At 46.6% G+C, this 18,528-nt stretch overlaps 1 protein-coding gene across 1 annotated transcript; it reads right to left on the bottom strand.

Moving 5' to 3' along the window:
• Nucleotides 1-1,035: 1,035 nt before the first annotated feature.
• On the bottom strand, nucleotides 1,036-14,340 carry LOC144807496 (CST complex subunit TEN1-like). Its single transcript, XM_078673135.1, has 4 exons — nucleotides 14,221-14,340; nucleotides 9,539-9,630; nucleotides 7,036-7,193; nucleotides 1,036-2,878 (listed from the first exon to the last, which is right to left on the bottom strand). Exons 1-4 carry the CDS (start codon nucleotides 14,338-14,340, stop codon nucleotides 2,739-2,741), a joined length of 510 nt encoding a protein of 169 aa, XP_078529261.1. The 3' UTR covers nucleotides 1,036-2,738.
• Between the last annotated feature and the right edge of the window lie 4,188 nt (nucleotides 14,341-18,528).

Here is an 18,528-nt window from a genome sequence, read left to right as displayed (position 1 = left end):
CGAGAGTGGGATCAGGGACGGCGTCGTGCGGAGGCGGTGCCGGGGGTGACACCCTGGGGGTCCACGCCGGCAGGTTCGTGAGGTCGACCAGCGGCGACCCGGATCCGGAACCGGATCCAGCGGGAGCCTGCGGCATCGGGACCGAAGTCGCCGGGGACAAAGCACCCGACGGCGCCGTGGCCGGAGCACCCGGCCAGCTTGTACTCCCGGTCGGGGCAGCGGGGCCCGGAGGCACCGCGGGACCCGACGGAGGAGAGAGGGACCTCATAGCCATGAGGAAGGCCTCGATCTCCTCCAGCGTCGCGTTCAGCCCAGGGACCTGCAGATATGGAGCTGGCTGCAGCGCCTGCGGCTCCGGCGGAGCCGGTGTCGCCCGAACCCCCGGCCGTGTCGCGGGGAGTCAGAAGAGCATTGGCATGTCTTCGACTTCTTGTACCTCTTACCTGAGGACTTGGAGCCCGACGAATGGTGTTGACTCGTCGAGCTTCAATGACTGTGGCCCCGCGACCGGTCCCTCGACCCCCTCCTGGACCGGGACCTCGAGCGGCACGGGGCCGACTGCCGGAGCTCGAGGCGCTTGCGGGACTGCTCCCGCTTAGCCTTCGACGTCAAGGCCCGGCAGTCGGGGCACGACAGGTTGTCGTGGTCGGCCCCAAGGCAATACAGGCACCGGCGGTGGGGATCGGTAACCGACATCAGTCGGTTGCCGTCGGTACAAGGCTTGAACCCGGGCATTCCCTACCGGCACCGAGAGTCGTGAAGACCCGAGAAGAGATCAAAAACCTTTTAGTCAAAAAATGACTACGGTACTGCTTTCTCCGGACCTGCGCTAGCTGTCGCGGAAAAAAGAAGAACTGACGTCAGCGCGCGAGGGTGGCGTCTAAGTACTCTGACGACGTCATCCCGGTGCCAACGACGGACGCGGAGCCGCTGACGACGCCTGCCGACGCGCAGGGGTACTGCTATGCAAAATTTTCCGGATCCAGTCTGACGCCTCGGGATAGTCTAAGGTAAGGAATCTAATACTGACCTGTTTCTTTCAGATATTATCTATCTTTCTCTATTAAGTCCAATTTCCGGATTTATCTTACCAGGTTCTGTTTATGCACCGTGCACTTTTTGCCGGCATTTACTCGCCTAGGCGGGTTGTCAAACAAGCTGATGCCTTGCCTATATGGCGATAACTCCGTTCAAAGCACTATGCACTTTGTATTATTTTGCATATTGTATAAATTGGAAAAAACAAGATTTCTGCTCCCATTACTTAGGAATATTCACCCTTGTTCATATATTGATGGTTTTAACTTTTTACTATCACTGGCTACGGCTAAAATCTGTATTGCAGTAGCTAATTATATAAGAGGTTACTTTGAGATAAGAAAGCGCTATAATCATAATCTGTATAGAGACTACTAGGGTCACAGTCAGTTATCTTAATTGTCATTTAACTTTTTAACCTGTAAATATTTTTATGGTTCTTTGAGCCGAAATAAAGTTATTCTTGACTTGACTGGAAATGCAATTTGCCATTGATGGCTGAAATGAAATAGATCTAAATGCCTATTAGTTGTCTAAATATCAGCACTCTGCACGTATTCACAATTTACTATATGCAGATAGAACTGCAGCGAATGCCAAAACATTTATCATGGGTGAAGGATTCAGGGCTTCCCTCCTCCATCCTTCTAAAAAGAATAGAAGTAACTTATACATGTCATGTATCTCTTTGGAATACGAATAACTGTTCAGCTGGCCTATTAAAATAGACGAGTTGTTTGCTCGCTGCCGGCATTGCTCCTTTCCTAGATTCCATAGATTTGTAATGCTCTCATCTTCAGAGTACAGTGTGATGGTCAACCAAACTGATGCTCCACAAGTTGGTCCATTGATCTCTGAGGTATTAAGGCATATTGTTAATTTCTCAGAGCTACAACTCCATGCCCCTTCAGTATTTTGTGACATGTACGCCCACCCCCTTTGCTCGGTAAGACAGGCAGCCATATATCCCTTAAAACTTGTGAGAAATGCATCACACCTCCCACCCATTGTGCAGTAGTTCAGCCTTCCTCCACTTCTCACTATGGTAGTCCATTCGGTTGGCCATTGTTTAGCAAAATAGTTTGTTGCAACCTTAGTCGCTCAGCTCATTCACCAATATCCTCCAGAGGTCAAGGCACCAGTAAGATGGTAAACTTTCCCCATTCATTGTTTATTTAAGTATATAGCAATATATATTGCCATTCTCCCCGGGTAAGGACCCATTTCAACATCCATTGCTTTGTGGGAAAGTCGTCTTCCACCCTCTGGAGTTTAGTACGCCAGTCCATCTCCTTCTCTAGAAAACATAGTGGGTTGTCCAACTGTCTTTCTTCCACTTGCTTCCTTTCAGGCCAGTGTAATTGTCTACGACCTAAACATTAATAACCTCCCCTCAATGTAATTTAATCACTTCCTCCAGTGCACAACTAAAGGTCTATTACACTTTCACTAGATCGCATTGCAATTTTTTTGGCTCATTGAGCAGAATTGACCATTTGTTCAAATTAATAACACAGTCAGAATGCAGAGGTGACCAGCTGCCCACAAACCACGCACTGCTGGTTGGACCCGTCCAATTTCTACACTTGAAACTCAGTGAAGTCAAAGTGCAGACTCAAATCTGAACTGAACGAAAAAGTCAAAAATCAAACAATATCATGGAGATCAACAGCGCTTTGACTTTCCTTGTCAGGTCAGGGTTATGGGTTTTCTTTGCTCTTCCCATGTCCTCCTCTGATGCCCAGATATTTCCGCTGCTCCAGAACTGCACGCTCCAGTAGGGGCAGGTCAATACCATCCACACATGTCAGCACCCGGGCTTGCAGCATAGGCAGCCCCCCTATAAACAGAAAACAAAGGAAGTGTTCAAAACAAGCACCCTACTGCAAACAAAATTAAAACAAGCATTGGCGAAGCCAACAGGTTTAGCCTATTCAAGATCTATTGGTTTGTCAAGTTTTTTTAAATGTTGCACAGCGGTGCGAGCTGCTGTGCTACAATGGTTTAAGGGAAAAAAGCGAAACCGCGTCACAGCGCATTTCCTTTTACTTTAAGCTATGCACGTACAAAGTTAAATTGTTATTTTCCCTACACTTAATACGTCCCCTGCACTTCCAAACAGTAAAACCTCATACGTTACAAATCTGTCAACGATAGGTCTAATGGCTTCTTGCCTCGAACTGGTCATATGCATTGACGTACGGGTTTTTAAAGGAATAGATTCAAAAACTGCAAGTTGATGAAAAAAGTTCCCTCTCTTGGAACAGCTCTTCCACATATGCTGCCCCAGACAGACTAAGGATATTTATGTTCATACTGAGATACACTGAATAAAAATGTGAAATTAATCTATGTCAGTCTTCTGACTGGTGCACATTGTCTTACAGATAATCACAAACATAAAAAAATTTGCAAACCTATTTCCCACAACAAAGCAAAAAACATATTCAAAGAACAAACTTAGGGCCTAATTTACATCTCGGTGGACGGATTACTCAGTCAAAACGGTGACGGATATCCCGTCCGCCGAAATATAAATCCCATTATGTCCTACAGGATTTATATTTTGGCGGATGTGACATCCATCATCATTGTGATGGAGTAACCCATCCACGAAGATCTAAAGCAGGGCCTTAAACACAATTCTATTGAATAAATATTAGCATTTTCTGAATAACAATCAGATGTAACATGTTTAAACATTCCTGGGTTATACCACAGATACACTAATTCCTCATGCCCCTCATATGTGACAAAATGTGCATAGGGAACCTTCTCTACCCCTTGTTTTGGAATCATTCCTAAACTCAAGGAAGATACATCTGCTCAGATCATACATAAAAAAACACAATGCCAAGCCTGCACTTGCAATGATAGGGACAACTGAGTAAAGTTGCATTTCCTTCTTTCACCCTAATTAATCAAGTCAGGAGATGTTGATGCCTTTAGCTAGTGAAGGGAGAGACAGAATGTATGATTTCAACTTCCATAAAACGCAGATGATTTCTCAGAGAAACATTTGTTTTTTCAGTATGTCGAATAACTTTATAAATGAGCGTGCAAAATACAGGTTTAACATTTTCTGTGCAAACCTGCAAAACTCAAAGAAATTTCCCAAATTTTGTGTTTTGCGAAATCCATGAAATCCATGAAATTCAGGAATTTTGCTGGTGCAACAAAAATTTTACCCAGGCTTAGTTTACAGGTTTTGGCATCTTCTTTAAAGTGTGACTAAAGGTTGCCACAGCTGCGTAAGCTTTGACAAACCTTACATAGCACTGTAAAGATATGTGGTTTTATGTAATTGCTAATCACAGATGAGCTCATCATGGTCAGAGCAGGCTTCATCTGACCTCCGCCCACATAGACGGCGAAAAGGAGGGTGAAAAAACCACTGCTAGCAAGACACTTACTCGTCGTGATAATCAGGTACGCTTTTTCAATCGTTGAGGGGACTTCAACCAGGTACAGGTGGTGCGCATCTGGAACTGAACATAGCTGTATTTTCAGCATATGTCTCATAGAATGTTGTTTATTTATTAACATTATTTATAAAGTATGGACTTAGCAACACGGCAATACAGCACTTCACAAATAACATGGCTATATAGAATTTGAGAGCAGCATACTTAGTATCGAAGGTCAGCACACCCCGAAAAGGAGTAAAGCCAGGCCGACACTCCTGAGTAGAGGCCAGTGGCTTCAGAGTTAAAAGAAGGTTGGCAACACATACTCGTTGAATGCTAAATGATGGGGTAGGTTGGCGGAAATATAGTGTAGGAATGTAAAACTAGAGTCTGGGGATTTCTTTTGCAAACCACCTACCTAGTTACTCCACTTTACTCTGGCTAGTGCTGCCTCCTTGGCTAGGGTATCCCCAAATTCCGTGCACCAGGGAGCTGAAACTTGGTAAAGTCCTGAATGTGGTGGGGAGGGAGACTGGGAGGAGAGGGTAGAGGGAATATGTATACCACATTTGGGAAAAATAAAGTTTGACAACTTCTTCAAGCAACTCCTAAAGAGTTGCATTGCATTCCTTCCACCGAAACAAAAAGCATTCCCAGATTATTCCCTACAGGCCCCTAGTTCTTTGTCACAAAGGAGGTTTACATGTAATTTTCCCATCTTTAGGTAAACCCTGGACTATGTTTGATTCAGATCCTGGTTTGACGGCCAACGTCACAAATTCCTTCCAAACCTCGATTCACACCAATCCTCGGTTGCCTATTTCTAATGCTTTCAATCCTGAGTTGATGAAGTTTTCCTTGGTTAGTCTTACCTTTGTCATGGTTAAACATTATGGTAGTATGGTTTGAATGGGATGGACGAGGAATTAAAGGTAAGAGTAACTTTTGCGTGATTCTATTTGCTGCTGTTGTTTTGTGCCAACATTCAGTCTTATTTCCATTTCTACCTTTTCATGTTTCTAGAAGAGTTCTGATCTAGTTACATAAATAACATTTTTCTTTCAAGCTATAGTCAGTGGAAAAAAGTGAAGGTGTTCTCTTCACTGGTGCTGACACAACCAGGGAAAACACAGAGGCAGTAGCTGGTTATCAAGAGCTCCACAAATAAGACCCTATTCTTTTCTGAAACATCCCCCCAGCTCTGTAATACAGCCAAATCTTCCTCTTTCAAAAACAGTGAAACACCTAGGCTTTAGTAATGGGTGTCCATACAACCATGACACCCTAGATTAGTGCTGCACTCAGCACCTGTCTTTGAGATGCTAACAAATCAAGATCCTGTTTAATCTTCTAACCCAAAGCACACAGGACTATGGTGGAATACCAGTTAACTTCACTTGGATTAATTGCATGGTATACACTCTGGTCTAGCCTCTTCACTCTGTAATGGACTTTAAAGGCCATGGAACACAGCTGCCCGAATAAGTGTGGACTGCAAATAAAAAACTACGTTAGCCTCTAGAGATGCTCTTCATTGGATTCTGGTGGTGAGTAAAATTGGTTTCCACCTTTTGTGCTTGGACTTAGAGGGTCATAGATCATGCTCACTAGAGTTACTGTCTGTCGGCCTGAACAGTGAAGGAGACCCACTATTCATCACACGATGCAAAAGTATGGACTTTCCTACCTTTGTCTATCCAGACCATTACCCTGTCTCATTTTCAACTTACACAGCAGTGAAATCTCATGACTGTGCAGAGAGCTTTCTTTGGTATAGAATGCTATAGAAGTATAGTCATCTATTCACTCTTCTCTGCCCTGCTAGGAAATTAAGTCTTTTACAGCAGTGTTAGAGAATTAGGGAAACAGAATGCTTTTTAGTTTTTTTTAAATCGTTTTTTGATAGTTTAACCTGCCCCGCCATATTTAGCTGTTTTGATGCTGCTGGCTACTGGAGGGTGTTGAAGAGGTTGAGGTCACAGATTTAGTGGTGGAGATCTCTAAGACTAATGCACCACAGATGCTGTCTGCCTAAAGATATATACCCCATCTGTGATCTCAAGTAAGCATATGACTAGTAATGAAGATTCGGCGGTGACAAATGACTACTGTCGTGCCACTGATCCATCATTGTATCTGAAGTCAAGCTGGAAACCCTCCTGGAGCCAGTGAGGCCTTCTGCGTTTCGTTACTGCTGTTGTGTATCTATCGCTGTGGAAATCTTCTGACCAAAATCTGCCTCAGTCTTTAATTATGCCAACAAGAGAATTTTAGGGTATCCTATGTATCTTATACACTTTCCCCCATGCATTATAACCTGGCACAGAACTCTGGTACTAATAATGTTGTGCTGTGATGGTGAAGTCAAAGGTACTGAACCAAATAGTTACAGTTATTGCGTAGACCTGCAGCCTTACCCAACCCAAAGCAGTAGCACTGCTATGTGCCAAGGTCAATTTGAAGCAATGAGAACAGCTGTTCCAGGATGCAGGTTGGCCACTCCCAACAAGTTCATATATACATGTTAAAAAAATCCAGGGGTGTGACTCGCGGGCAAGTTATTCTCAGAGATGGGCAAACTGTGAGGTACCTTCAGCAAGATCAACTTCGCCCAGTGCCATGTACACCGATCCCAACTGGGCACACCACGGCTCAACCAGATTAGTGCCCACGGAGATCTGCTGCTGAGTTGAGTTGTGCTGGGCAGTCAGGGTGGCTCGAGATTCTGCCAGATTGTATGAGTTCAACCTGCAACACACAAGACTCAGCATGAGCATCTCTGTCAAAGTGATGGTGAGGAAAAAGAAATATGAAAATCCAAGTTCTTTTATTGGTAATGTAAGTTTTAAATATATAAAATGAGGGGTTGGGTTCTTAAAAAGGAACAAGTATAGCATGGGACGTGAAGGCTTTCCTCATGGACACAGAGTACAGCACAGGCGGCAGCTACAAACAAACTTCACTCCCATACAAAACAGGTACGGTACAGGCAGCAGCTCCAAAAAATACTTCACTCGCATACAAAACAGGTGCAGTACAGGCAGCAGCAGTGCATACCTATCCAGGACCCACATAACAGGTAGAGCACAAACAGTAGTGCAGTGCAAGCCTTTCCTACAGCAGCATAGAAACAATGGGACCCTGATATGTGAACCTGGGGTGGATTAATGCTTTTGAAAACAGTGGTTTGAAAATGGCAACAAAAGTCCAAGGTAGGTGGTCTCCGCTAAGGGGACAAGGTACCAAAATCGTAATTGATCATTAATATCTAAGGGAGCGATAAGAAATATGCACATGGACATATAAGTCAAAATAACGTATGTTATTTATATTTCGAAGAATTTTCAAAAATCAGGTGCTCACATAGGTAAGTGAAAATAAGCATGACCTGAAAAAGTGAGGGTGACTTTAAAACATAAACATCGCATTGACAACATATAGGATAACTCCACAAGAATCTTATACAGAGTGTAAGGAGTTCTTGTTGTGGGGGGTCGATGACGTTTCGATCTCAGTTATTCGAGATCATCTTCAGGACAATAGTGAGCAAGCTGAATTTAGAGCTGGGTAAAGTCACAAGAATGAAGTAAATCCGTTGCAGTGGGCATGAAGAATTGGAGGTGAGAGCGGGGAGCTTGGGGCTGTGTCCAATTTAGTCGCCCGCCTTGAAAGAAACCATATATAGGTGCCTCTTTGAATGTGCAAGCTGGGGCCACATAGTCTGGCAATTTCCGACAGTGTGCTCAGTCACAGACAACAGTGAAAACTTCCATCAAACAGAAGAGAGGTAGCATAGGTGTAACTACATATGTCCTGGTGATCTTTGCGGTGACAGTAGTCTGGGTGCATTTGCAAGCACGTTAAATTAGTGACATTTGTCAAAATGATTTAAGATTCAAAGAATAAGAGGCTGATTATGAGTTTAGTGGTCTGACAGCCCGAGAACTGTGTCTGTGTCGTCTGCTAGTCTGCACTAGTGATCTACCACCTGACTTATTACGAGTTGTGCTATCTGAAATGCAGCTCGCGGCCACAGTGGTCTACCCGAAGGGACCACAGCAGTCTGCACTCCCGACAGTGTGACCACAGATGCCGCAAGAGCGCAGTCCACCCACCGAGTGTATTAAGACTACACAGTCATACCCGCAGTCTCCCAGAGGTGGTCAACAAACAGCAGTTACCCATCAGTGGTTGACCGTAGCGAAAAGCGCCCAAAAAAACCACAACAGTGACACACCTGATGTGCTTTGGCAAGTGGACATGCCTGCAAATCAAACTATAAAAAACACACCATCCCTGACCAGCATCCTTTGCTTCCAAACTGCAGCCCACAAGAAAGGCACCAGTGTTTTCCGCATTTTTAGGTAAGGCACCCCTTTTTAGGTCTCGCCTGAGCCAGCGCACATGCGCTTCTCTGCGAGGCTGCAAGTAAGGACTTTGAACTGGGTGGTTTTTTTTGGACACACGCTATTGGCCTTTGCATGCGTCTTTCTAAGAAAGACAGCACGCAATAGCCAAAGGCGGGTGCATGTCCCGTCTTCTCTCTCCCCCGGCCTAGGGAGCTCAGGAGCGAGCAGCAGCGCGGCCGGATGCCTGCATTCCTCCCTGTAAGTATTCACTTTGACACTTTGTGTTTTACAAGCATTTAGTCCTAGCGCTGGTCAAACTAAGTGGACATCCCAATGGCATGTTTAAAATTCAAGGATGCCATTGCAAGACAGACCCCCCCAAATCCCTTTCCTAGTGCCCCAGTGCTATCAGTAATTTGTTGCCAAGCAGACTTTCTAGACGTTCAGGCGTGCAGGTGTGGTTTGTATTCTTTTACTAAGCCAAAATCTCCCCTCCCGCTTTTGTTTACTTCTGCATAAGTTATTTCTTTAACAGTGCTGCGCTTTTCACAAACCTACAGTCTACTTTTTTCCTTGCTCTGCACCCCAGCGCTTTGAGACGCAGATTCCCTGGCTTTTGCCCCAGTCCCTAAAGCAGCAACAGCCAAACTTCCATGACTTTTCGTCCACCCCAGTGTCCATCCTTTTTTCAGCATCAGCCCTCCGAGGCACTTCCGCCTCCTCCCCCTACTTGGAAGGTCCTACTGCGTCCTGGTCTCACACTTAAGCTCTGCAGGAAGATTAACGCTTTCAGCAAATAACTCGGACTCTGCTTTATTAGAAGCCTCTCCCTCCATCTGCAGTAATCAAAGGCAATAAGCACCTTTTACAATGTTCTTAATAAAATCTATGTATTTGGCAACTAGCGTGATCTCGGTTCTGCCGGACCTGATCCATGTGGATCAGTCAGGATTCATGCCCCAGAGGAGTACTAGGCACAATCTATGTCGGCTCTATGGAGTCTTATATATGACGGAGGACATCGGCGACACTCAAACGGCACTAATGGCGCTGGACGCCTCTATGGCCTTCGACAGCATCGAATGGGCGTACTTATTTATGGTCCTGCAGCGGTTGGGATTTGGTCCTGTCTTCTGCAGTTGGGTGCGGCTACTATACGAACAACCGGTAGCCAGGGTGAGGGTTAACGGGGCGATGTCTCGGACGTTTCCCCTGCGGCGTGGTACCAGGCAGGGTTGTCCTCTCTCTCCGCTTCTCTTTGCCTTGGCCCTGGAGCCGTAGGCGCACTGGATCAGGAGAGAGAGGTCGTTTTGGGGCTTGGCTCTGACTGATGAGTGGGAGGAGCGTATATCCCTCTACGCCGATGACATCGTCCTCTCCATGGCCAGGCCTTACCACTCAATGGCTCAGGCGCTCCATCTATTTGAGCTCTTTGGTAGCTACTCTGGCTACACAATTAACGGGGCCAAATACCTGATTTACCCATTATCGGGCCCTCCCCCGAGAGTTCCGATGCGGTGCCCTGCTTCGATTTTCACTGAATGATTTAAATATTTGGGGGTGTACGTACCTAGGGACCGGACGGAGTTCTTCGCAAAGAATCTTGAGCCGCACCTGACACGGTTAGCATCGAACGTGGCCCACTGGAGGTCCTTGCCTCTCTCCCTGATGGGACGTGCCTACCCGAGGGACCATTTTGAGTCCGATAGACCAGAAGTCTTGCACACGGTCTTCCCCATCCGGTCTGGGCCACCTGACTGCGTCCCGCTGGTGATTCAGAAAAGGGGGTGGTGATGAACAGAGTGCCTGAATTAAGCAGACCACTCTTACCCAGTCCAAAGATCAGGGCTTGATCCATCACCGTTTTTTAGCTCACTGCACCATCCCAGCTCAGAACTTGGCTATATGCAAATTAGTCTGTTCCTGTCCCAGTGCATGATGGGAACAGGGCAAACCAAACTACCAAGCCAATTCTTGTACTGGGAAGGAAACAAGCTTCCGGGGACCGGTTTCTGCCATTTCAGGCGTCGTCGGCCCGGCTTGCCTGAATCCTGATGGTGCAATGAGCAAGGGACTCACATCTGAGTATACCCTTCCACGCTTATGGTGGACAAAATGATTCAGAAAAGGGGGTGGTGATGAACAGAGTGCCTGAATTAAGCAGACCACTCTTACCCAGTCCAAAGATCAGGGCTTGATCCATCACCGTCTTTTAGCTCACTGCACCATCCCAGCTCAGAACTTGGCTATATGCAAATTAGTCTGTTCCTGTCCCAGTGCATGATGGGAACAGGGCAAACCAAACTACCAAGCCAATTCTTGTACTGGGAAGGAAACAAGCTTCCGGGGACCGGTTTCTGCCATTTCAGGCGTCGTCGGCCCGGCTTGCTTGAATCCTGATGGTGCAATGAGCAAGGGACTCACATCTGAGTATACCCTTCCACGCTTATGGTGGACAAAATGATTCAGAAAAGGGGGTGGTGATGAACAGAGTGCCTGAATTAAGCAGACCACTCTTACCCAGTCCAAAGATCAGGGCTTGATCCATCACCGTTTTTTTAGCTCACTGCACCATCCCAGCTCAGAACATGGCTATATGCAAATTAGTCTGTTCCTGTCCCAGTGCATGATGGGAACAGGGCAAACCAAACTACCAAGCCAATTCTTGTACTGGGAAGGAAACAAGCTTCCGGGGACCGGTTTCTGCCATTTCAGGCGTCGTCGGCCCGGCTTGCTTGAATCCTGATGGTGCAATGAGCAAGGGACTCACATCTGAGTATACCCTTCCACGCTTATGGTGGACAAAATGATTCAGAAAAGGGGGTGGTGATGAACAGAGTGCCTGAATTAAGCAGACCACTCTTACCCAGTCCAAAGATCAGGGATTGATCCATCACCGTTTTTTAGCTCACTGCACCATCCCAGCTCAGAACTTGGCTATATGCAAATGAGTCTGTTCCTGTCCCAGTGCATGATGGGAACAGGGCAAACCAAACTACCAAGCCAATTCTTGTACTGGGAAGGAAACAAGCTTCCGGGGACCGGTTTCTGCCATTTCAGGCGTCGTCGGCCCGGCTTGCTTGAATCCTGATGGTGCAATGAGCAAGGGACTCACATCTGAGTATACCCTTCCACGCTTATGGTGGACAAAATGATTCAGAAAAGGGGGTGGTGATGAACAGAGTGCCTGAATTAAGCAGACCACTCTTACCCAGTCCAAAGATCAGGGCTTGATCCATCACCGTTTTTTAGCTCACTGCACCATCCCAGCTCAGAACTTGGCTATATGCAAATTAGTCTGTTCCTGTCCCAGTGCATGATGGAAACAGGGCAAACCAAACTACCAAGCCAATTCTTGTACTGGGAAGGAAACAAGCTTCCGGGGACCGGTTTCTGCCATTTCAGGCTGGTGCCCCCTTTAGTGCGGTCTCTGTCTGGATCTGGACTCGTGCCTACGTCTGCAGAAGAGAACAAAATTTCGGGTAAGGGTGGACTGATCATCCACCACTTGTGCTCGGTTTTCTCTCTGTATTGACTTTTGCAAAAGCCAAGCAAGTGAGGTGAGTGTTTTTCTCCCACTGTTGTCTGCCTGAAGTAAAAATATGCCAGTTAGTAGTAAGTTCCGAAAGTTATGTTGTTGCGTATGTACAGAGGACTCCCTTCTGGAGGCAGCCTGCCCGCTTCCTCAAGAAGGAACTCCAAGTTATGAGATGTATGTTAAAAATAGGCCATCTGCTATCATGGTTTCTTCCTTATGGGTAAAATATACGAAACGAAGCAATGTTGAATTACAGTGGCCACAGTTTGGCTCGTTTGATCTCCAGGCCCTCTCGAGCCTGGAGGAGCAGCTGCTGCTCCGCTAACGGTCTCGTCAAGCCATGTTTGACCCCACCGTGTTGTAGAGGAAAGAAATAGATCAAAAAATGAGAAAAAAGCAAGCGCTGAATAAAAAGAAAGAGAGGATGTCTATGGCTGATCATGCGAAAGCGCATTTAGAAAATAAGGTTCAGGAAGGGGTTGAAATGGCAGATAGGCATCATAGGGCTAAGGCGACAAAATGTTACCCCGCTCGTTCTCCCAGGGACCTTGAGGTTGAAGGAGAAGAGGGGGACTCGTTGTTGAATGCTATTCTTGAAGGTCCACCTCCTGCCTATGCTCCAGCTCCTATGTATCCCGCTCTTCCTCAAAATGTTCCTAACGCTCCACCCCCACCAGTGGTGGTTGAGGCAGCCCCACCCATTGTACCACTGCCTGATCCTTTGACTCCCGTCATCCTGCCAGCACCCCTCCCTCCGACAGTTCATACCGCCCAACCTATTGACCCAACCCTGACCATACATTCCAGTCTTCTTGATAATAAGTCTATTGGTACCCCTGTTGGTGACTCTTATGCCACTCCGGACCGAACGAGATGGTCCTCCCTTATGCCCAATACCCTGTTTAGATTCTTCTGTACCCCTAGAAAGGAGTCTTTGAGGTCTGCTGAACTCGCTGGGGGTAGTGAAAGGGACGCTATGTGAAAACAATGTGCATTTTGGGTAAATAATGGTAATATTTATGGCGTTAAAGATATCTGGTCAACGTTTAGACAATGGACGGCCATACAACAAACAGACATGGCCGAGTACATGTGCACACTTATAATGAAAAGATACGAAGCATTGTTCATAGATACTCCTAGGGGATTGATTGATTTAAAACTAACTATTGCCAAGGGTCATGTTCAGGGAGATGATATGCATGAAGCCCTTATTACCATGATTGCGTTCAGAGACACAACGGCTTTTCCGCCATCTCCGACTGACAAAGCTATGCCTATGAGAGAGACAGCTCCCGTCTTTATCCCTGCAGTGCTCGCCAATAACCAGGGTGTTTGAGCAGTACCCAGCCCACTGGCGTATGATGTGGGTGCATGTCCCATGGAACAGAGCGGATGTTCTTCAATTGGAATCCCAATTACCAGACCCCCGTAAGAATCCGGCTCTTTACTATCAGGAATTAGGTCAGACTGCTTCCTCTGGTGTCCTTACCTTAGAGGATATTGACTTATTATTTGGGTCGTAACGATAAAAAATCAGTTTTTCTTGTTATTCCTGAGACCTGAGCAACATGGCTGATGCCCCTGTGGAGCTGCTAGACAGCTATAGAGGAGATTGGCCCTGGTTCACCCCCTCAGCCGTCACCTAACCAGCCGGACATTGGGCACAGTTCTCCCCGTCTCCTTGCTGTGTCCCCTTCCTCCCCCCTCCCTCTGACGAAATCCTTGACAGCCCCACCAGCCCGTCTCTGGATTTTAGACTTTTGGTCCCTTCCTGATCCTCATTTTTATCCGACAGAGTCCGCTATGTATGACCGATTCGCGGTGGAGCTGCTCCGACAGCTATTGGGGAGACAGGCTCTGGCACACTGCTATGGCCGTCACCTACCCAGTCGGACCTCTGATGACTTATGTCTCGTCCCTTTCTCCACTGCTGACTCCCTCCCGTGGACTCCCTGCTCTCCCTGGCCTTCTTCTTTTTTTCTTTTCTTTGGATCTTGTTTTCCATGGTCGCTAATAACGCCTGTAGTTATCCTGTAACTTTTCTGTAATTAATGTGATTATTATTTGTAACTTTTAACACACTGTTTCCTTATGTAAAGCGCTCTGATACCTCCGGGTCTAGCCAGCGCTATATAAAACTTAAATAAATAAAAATAAAAATAAATACCACCCGACATATGGGACAAAATACGCCATGCCAACCATAATGCCGCTTTGCATGGTGACTGGACCGACTTTGAGAGGATGGAGAATGACAGAGAGGGGGGACCATGCCTGACCCGGCTATTCTGGCTCTCCCAGGCCATCTGTTGCAACTCATGAAGACCCTTTTGCCCGAAATAGCTGTTAATTGGGATAAGATAAATACATGTAAACACCGTAAGGATGAGTCGGTTGCTGATTTTTTCACCCGCTTCAAAACTGAGTACAAAAGTCACAGTGTATTGGACGCTAGAGCCCCTGGCTCGGGCTCAGTGTTTATTGATAAATTTGTATCTAATTTATTACCGGATCTCTCGGCCCGCCTTAAGAAGGTTGAGAGTACGTGGTCAGCTCAGACTATGGCAGGCATCCTTGCCATGGCCCAATATCATGAGAATAGAGAGAATGAAGATAAAGACAAAGAGGTTAGGAAGAACAAGGACCGTAAAACGAAAGTTTTGTTACAACAAGCTTATCCACCCCAGGGACAAAAATGCTAGAGGCCAAGGTCTGCCTTCGGACCCAGTTCCAGAGGCTGCACCAGCGCCCCCTTCAGTCTCCTTTACAGAAGTCCAACAGTTCGGCAGGTCCCGTTGATAAAGACCAGTGTGCCTACTGTAAGGCTTACGGCACCTGGGTTAGTGCCTGGTATTAGCCCAGAATATTCAGTCAGGGAAAACTAATCCCCGAACTCAAAGGGAAGGAAATATGGGACCTCCTAGGCAGAGGCGTGCACCAGATCCTAATGTTCGACCCCGTATGGGTCCGCCCCAGGGTACAGTTAACAGATGTGACAATGGGTATGAGGCCACTAGGACATACTTTAACAATGATTATGATGAGACCAATGAGACAGGTTTCTACCAGCCATAAGAAAGCCAGGAAAGGGGTAATGTAAGAGTGCCGATTCCTGTGGATCAGCGAGGTCCTTATGTCCGGATGTCAGTTGCAGGGGGATAAAAAGAAGTATCTCCTAGACACCGGGGCTACTAGATCCTCTTTTGCGCACCCCTTGATACCGGAGGCACCCCTTTCTGGCTCTCTCAATGTCTCCGTGGGTTTTTCTGGGGTCCCTGTCACCAACCCTGTATCTAAGCCTCTCCCACTGGATCTCGGTCTAGCTCATATGGGTGCTCCTTTGATTCTCATGACTGGATGTAGGGAAATTTGCTGGGTATGGATTTGTTAAAGGCTTTACATGCTACCATTTCTTGTAGTCCTGATGGTGTGTCCCTTACCATATCACCAGATTCCTCTGCCACTATGTTCCTCTCTGGACCCCTCCCTCCCGTTCTGCAGGCCTTACCCTCATCACTTTGGGCCACTTCTGACACTGATGTAGGAATTCTCGACATTGCTCCGCATACTGTCCGTATCCAGCAAGGTACCCAACTGCCCCGGCTTCGCCAGTATGGCCTTCCCCAGGAAGGTAAGGCTGCCCTATTATCTATAATATCAGATCTCATGAAGACGGGAGTAGTTGAGGAGACACGTGGTAATGAGTGTAACAGCCCAATTATTCCAGTTCTTAAAAAATGTATTGATCTCTCTCCCGCGGCCCCCACAATGTATTGGTTTGTCATCGATCTGCGGGCTCTCAACGAAATTACGGTCTCCCAGTATCCCGTTGTACCGGATATCACAGCCCTCTTGACCATGGTCCCAGCGACCGCCCCTCATTTTTCTGTTATTGACCTAAAGAATGCGTTTTTCGGTATTCCCATACATCCGGACAGTAGACATCTTTTTGGTTTCTCCCTTGGAGGGCGGCGTTTCCGGTTCTGCTGCGCCCCCCAAGGTTTTACTGAAAGCCCCAGCATCTATAGTCAGGCTCTCAAGAATCAGTTGGACTCCCTGACGCTCCAAGCAGGAGCCACTCTGTTGCAATATGTAGATTACCTCTTAATTGCAGCCATGTCTGCTCCACTTTGTGAACAAGCAACAGTACGTCTGCTTCACCACCTTGCCTCCCACAATCATAAGGTTTCCTTGAACAAATTACAATTTTGTCGAGAGAAAGTGACCTACCTCGGCCACCTCCTCTCAAAGGAGGGAAGACAACTTACCGCTGACCGAGTGTCCCTTATTACCTCCATGCCTCCCCCTTTGACACAGAAACAAGTACGTGCCTTTATAGGCCTCATTTCCTATTGTAGACAATGGATCCCTAACTTCTCGACCATTGTCAAACCTCTTTTAGCTCTCTCTACTAAAGATATGCCAGAAAGAGGTTTTCCATGGACAACTGAGCATGTGGCTGCCTTTCAGACACTCAAACATGCCTTATGTACAGCTCCAGTGTTAGGCACCCCAGACTATGGCAAACAGTTTTTCCTTTTTGTCCATGAGACACATGGCTGCGCTTGCGCGGTCTTAACTCAGATTTTTGGAGACAAACATCGCCCTTGTGCTTATTTCTCTGCTACACTTGACCCAGTAGCCCGAGCCCTCCCTGGATGTTTACACGCAACTGCTGCTGCTGCACTTATGGTCCGCCAGAGCGTAGGTATTATTATGTCTTCACCCTTGACCTTAATGGTCCCATATGCAGTAGATACCTTGCTCAACAACACCAAGACACAACACCTTACCAGTGCACGACTTACAGGTTATGAGCTCACTCTTTTTTTCAGTCACATTGACATTAGGAGATGTAATATGCTAAACCCAGCTACACTACTCCCTACTGAGACACAAGGGAAAAATTCTGATCCCCCTGGATAACTGCATATTACGGACTGAAGAAGAGACAAAGGGTCGTGTGGACCTACAAGACACCCCCCTAACAGACGCTGAGGGAACACTATACATAGATGGTTCATGTCTTAAAAGATCGGATGGAACTACATCTGCTGCATATGCCCTCACCACTCTTGTTACAGTAGTTGAGACAGCACAAATTCCACAGGCATCGGCCCAAGCGGCTGAATTAATGACACGAGCTTGTGAAATCAGTAAAAACATGACTGTTAATATCTATACGGACAGTCAGTACGCCTTTGGTGTGGCTCACAATTTTGGTAGACTCTGGAAAGAAACACATTTTCTCACCTCACATGGGACCAGAATACAGCATGGCCCCCTGATACACAGACGTCTAGAGGCCTTGACCTTACCTACAAAAGTTGCAGTGATTAAATGTAAAGCCCACCAGAAGGTGGCTGATGATGTAGGGGAAGGCAATGCCCTTGCAGACCAAACAGCAAGACAGACTGCTCTAAGTAAATCAGATGGAATGTTTGTGACAGGACCAGCCAGATGGGTGGTGGAAGGAGGAATGTTGGAAAATACTAGTCAGATTGTGGTAGAGATTCAATCTCATGCCACTGCAAAAGAACTGCACACATGGGATGAACATCTGGCAGAGAAAGAGATAGAGGGATGTTGGGTGCGTATATCCGGAGAGAGGCAATGGATGTTACCAGACAGTCATGTCCCCCCAGTTGTCATTATGGCCCATGGCCCTGCCCATATCAGTGCAAAGGGAATATGCAAGTTACTAGAGTCAACATGGTATAATGAAAAAATACCCCTATATGCTGACCGAGTGGTTAAGTCATGTATGATCTGCCTTATGCACAATCCAGGAAAAGGTACAGTTACCCCCGCTGGTGGCTTCTCCCCACCTACGTTTCCTTTTGAGGCCATCCAGATGGATTACATCCATATGGACATTTGTGCAAATTTGAAATATGTCCTTGTTGTGGTCTGTGCCTTCAGCAGATGGGTGGAGGCCTACCCCACCAAGGATTGCATAGCTATTACAATGGCCAAAGTTTTGTTGAAAGAATACTTTCCCCGATTTGGGTTGCCCCATTTGATTTGGAATGACAATGGCCAACATTTTACAGCCAATGTGGTCCAGTTTGTGTGTTCCGGGCTTGGTGTCTGACAAAAGTTTCATGCTGCTAATCACCCCAGTCAGCCGGATTGATGGAGAAATACAATGGGGTACTTAAATTAAAATTGGACAAAATAGTGGCGGAAACAG

Source organism: Lissotriton helveticus, unplaced genomic scaffold (genome assembly GCF_964261635.1).
Source record: "Lissotriton helveticus unplaced genomic scaffold, aLisHel1.1 SCAFFOLD_635, whole genome shotgun sequence".
In the NCBI taxonomy this organism is placed as follows: Eukaryota; Metazoa; Chordata; class Amphibia; order Caudata; family Salamandridae; genus Lissotriton; species Lissotriton helveticus.
The sequence above is the reverse complement of the archived record's forward strand: the minus strand, read 5'-3'. Positions and strand labels throughout refer to the sequence as shown.

Excerpts from the sequence above, each read along its gene's own strand:
- LOC144807496 (XM_078673135.1), bottom strand. The coding sequence starts at position 14,340 with ATGGAAAACAAGATCCAAAGAAAAGAAAAAAAGAAGAAGGCCAGGGAG. Across the intron at positions 9,631-14,220 it reads GTCATCAGAGGTCCGACTGG|ATGGAGGGAGAGGCTTCTAA; the intron begins GTAGGTGACGGC and ends TGATTACTGCAG. Across the intron at positions 2,879-7,035 it reads CGAAGTTGATCTTGCTGAAG|GGGGGCTGCCTATGCTGCAA; the intron begins GTACCTCACAGT and ends TTCTGTTTATAG.